General features: G+C 38.2%; 1 protein-coding gene across 1 annotated transcript; it reads left to right on the top strand.

The window, feature by feature from the left end:
• Positions 1 to 298: 298 nt before the first annotated feature.
• LOC142396056 (trace amine-associated receptor 13c-like) lies at positions 299 to 1,405 on the top strand. The gene is made up of 3 exons (XM_075478597.1): positions 299 to 468; positions 598 to 710; positions 987 to 1,405. Exons 1-3 carry the CDS (start codon positions 299 to 301, stop codon positions 1,403 to 1,405), a joined length of 702 nt encoding a protein of 233 aa, XP_075334712.1.
• Positions 1,406 to 2,820: the final 1,415 nt, after the last annotated feature.

Consider the following 2,820-nt stretch of genomic DNA (forward strand, 5'->3'; position numbering starts at 1 on the left):
TTGTTTATTCAGATGCTGTTTTAAAGAGAGGAGCCGACAGAGGCCTCTTGTTGGGAATGTTTCTTCACATTTGTTTGGTGTAAAGAGCCCCGATACAGAATTTCTTACCCACACTGGGTTAACCACTGCTAAGATAAGATTGTTTCCTTGGACTGTGACCAGGCCTTGTGTTTGCAGGCGGTCACTAAGACAACTGTTGTCAAGTGAAGGAGGAGCAATGTGGAAGGTGAGGAGGAATAAATCTGTTATGTGACAAACAGTTTCTGACAGAACACAGTCAGATCTCCTCTTTCTAAAGATGCAAACTGAAGAATCTGAGATCTGCTTTCCAGAACTTCTGAACTCCTCCTGCAGGACTAGCAGACGTCCTCGCTCAGTTTCCATCATCATTTACATCACACTGTCCTGCATCTCTGTGCTCACCGTGACTCTTAACCTGCTGGTCATCATCTCCATCTCACACTTTAAGTAATCAAATGTTTTCAGGTGTTTTGCATATGCTACACTTACAAAAGCAAAAGTGTTTTAGATTTATGTTTTAGGTTTATGTCATGTGCTTTCTGTGAGTGTCAAATAATACTACTGTTTCATCTCCAGGCAGCTCCACACCCCCACCAACCTCCTCCTCCTCTCTCTGGCTTTCTCAGATTTCTTCGTCGGCTTCCTTATAGTCCTTCAGATTTTCCTCATCGATGGCTGCTGGTATCTCAGTGACCTCATGTGTGTTGTGTATTTTATTGTTGCCTATGTTGTTACCTGTACCTCAATAGAAACCATGATGCTCATAACACTTGACCGTTATGTGGCTATTTGTTACCCTCTGCACTACCCTGCCAAAGTTACTTTAAAAAGAGTTCAAATATGTGTTTCAGTGTGTTGGAGCTTTTCGTTTCTCTTTGCCTTTGGGCTGATAAATAATATGAAAATATCAAGCGGAGAAAATGACTGCTCTGCAGAGTGTGTGGTTGTTTTTGATTCTTTCGTAGGAATTTTGGACATATTGTTGTTCTTTATTATCCCTATAACCACCCTGGTAGTTTTGTACCTGAGGGTGTTTGTGGTGGCTGTATCTCAGGCTCGTGCCATGCGCTCTCACCTTGCAGCTGTCACACTTCACAGCTCAGGGAGAGTAAATGTTAAGAAATCTGAACTGAAAGCAGCCAGGACTCTTGGAGTCGTTGTTGCTGTGTTTCTAACATGTCTGTTGCCTTATTATTGCAGTTCACTAAATGAAACACAGATCAGTACTGCATCAGCTGCATTTTTTACGTGTTTGTTCTATTCTAACTCCTGCTTTAACCCTCTGATCTATGCCCTGTTTTACCCGTGGTTCAGGAAATCTGTTAAACTAATTCTTACCCTTCAGATACTGAAGGCCGGCTCCTGTCAGCACAACATCCTGTAAAGAGTGCACAGCTCATGTAAGTCTCCAAAAGTGAGTATTTGTTTTAACTTCTATAAGAAAGCAACTGACAGACCCCTGAGTTCTTCACAAATCTGAAATAAAAGCAGCCACAGCTCTTTGTTGTTGCAGTGTTTTCCTAGATTGTGTTTCTTATTTACAGTATCAGTTTTACTATTTTTCATACCCTGTTTCACCCCATGTTCTGAATATTAGTCAAACTATCACTCACACTTAGGTTACAGAAGCCTGCGAGGTCAACATAATGAAGAGAACGGAGTCACTGAGAGAAAATCTTAAAGCACATCTAATAACTCAAATAAGTCTCTTTTGTTCTTTGTTTTAGGTGATATTACATGCATTTCATTTCTGTGACAAACAAGAACAAGTTACCTCTAATCTCATCATTTAATTACAATCTTCATTCAATCGTTTATCAAGAGTTTGAATAGAGTACTTATTTGGATTTAAACCTGCAGTAACTTATTCGCACATCAGTGTGGAGGAGATTTTTCATCTGGAATAATAAGTGGTGGGTAATCATCAACTCCATCATCTCAAATACTTGCTTACAGATTTACAGATTGCTTCATTTGATAAAATGTGACATATTCATCGTATGCGATATAACAATTTAGATCAATTTCTAATCAATAGTTTTAGTAAACTGATTTCTGCTGTGTATGTGCGTGATCTTTTTATTCTCTATGTACAATAAACAGCTTCTTGAAACGCATTAAAGGTTTATTAGTTAAAGAAAAACTGTAATAAAATAACAAACGCTTTCCCTGATAAACCGTATAAAGGTGCACCAGGAGTTACCAGAAAATGTAAACGTTTTACAACTTTCTTTTAAGAGAAGCTGAATGTGATTTACTGGAAGTTTGAAGTGTATTTTACTCCTGGATTAGCCTGCTCAGTCTGAAGTAGTGTTGAGTCAAAGCACTTTGATTAACAATGTAAATGGCGAGGAGTGACAACAATTCAGTCCAGTTGAGTTTTAGGGGAAGGAAATGCCAGTAGAGGGAAACATAACTCTGCCGTCACTTCAGCCATTTGTTCACACAGTTCATCATCCCTCTGGACAGATTTTTTTTTCAAAAGAACAGTAACAGAAGGGACACACTGCCAAAACAACAAAGACCATTATAGAAGATTTTAATCATGAAATGAATCACAAAAATATCAAACACATTGGATAAACATGAATATTTTAAAACTGATGAAAGAAGGGGATCATATCAAAACTGATAATAACACTAAGTCAGCTCATCACAGACTTTTTGTTATGTTGAGGAATAAGATGGTAAAGAAATTTAGGATGATGTCTTCCTGACTGCAATAGAAAAGGTACGGAGTAATCAAAAAAAAAATGACTGGCAGCAGTTGAAAAGGTTAACAGGACATAAAAAAAAAGA

This window comes from Odontesthes bonariensis, chromosome 12 (assembly GCF_027942865.1).
Source record: "Odontesthes bonariensis isolate fOdoBon6 chromosome 12, fOdoBon6.hap1, whole genome shotgun sequence".
Classification (NCBI taxonomy): domain Eukaryota; kingdom Metazoa; phylum Chordata; class Actinopteri; order Atheriniformes; family Atherinopsidae; genus Odontesthes; species Odontesthes bonariensis.

Bases quoted from the DNA above. Each gene is read 5' to 3' on its own strand.
- LOC142396056 (XM_075478597.1), top strand. From the start codon at position 299: ATGCAAACTGAAGAATCTGAGATCTGCTTTCCAGAACTTCTGAACTCC. The intron at 469-597 runs GTAATCAAATGT...TTTCATCTCCAG, and splicing joins ATCTCCATCTCACACTTTAA to GCAGCTCCACACCCCCACCA. The intron at 711-986 runs GTGACCTCATGT...ATTCTTTCGTAG, and splicing joins CGATGGCTGCTGGTATCTCA to GAATTTTGGACATATTGTTG.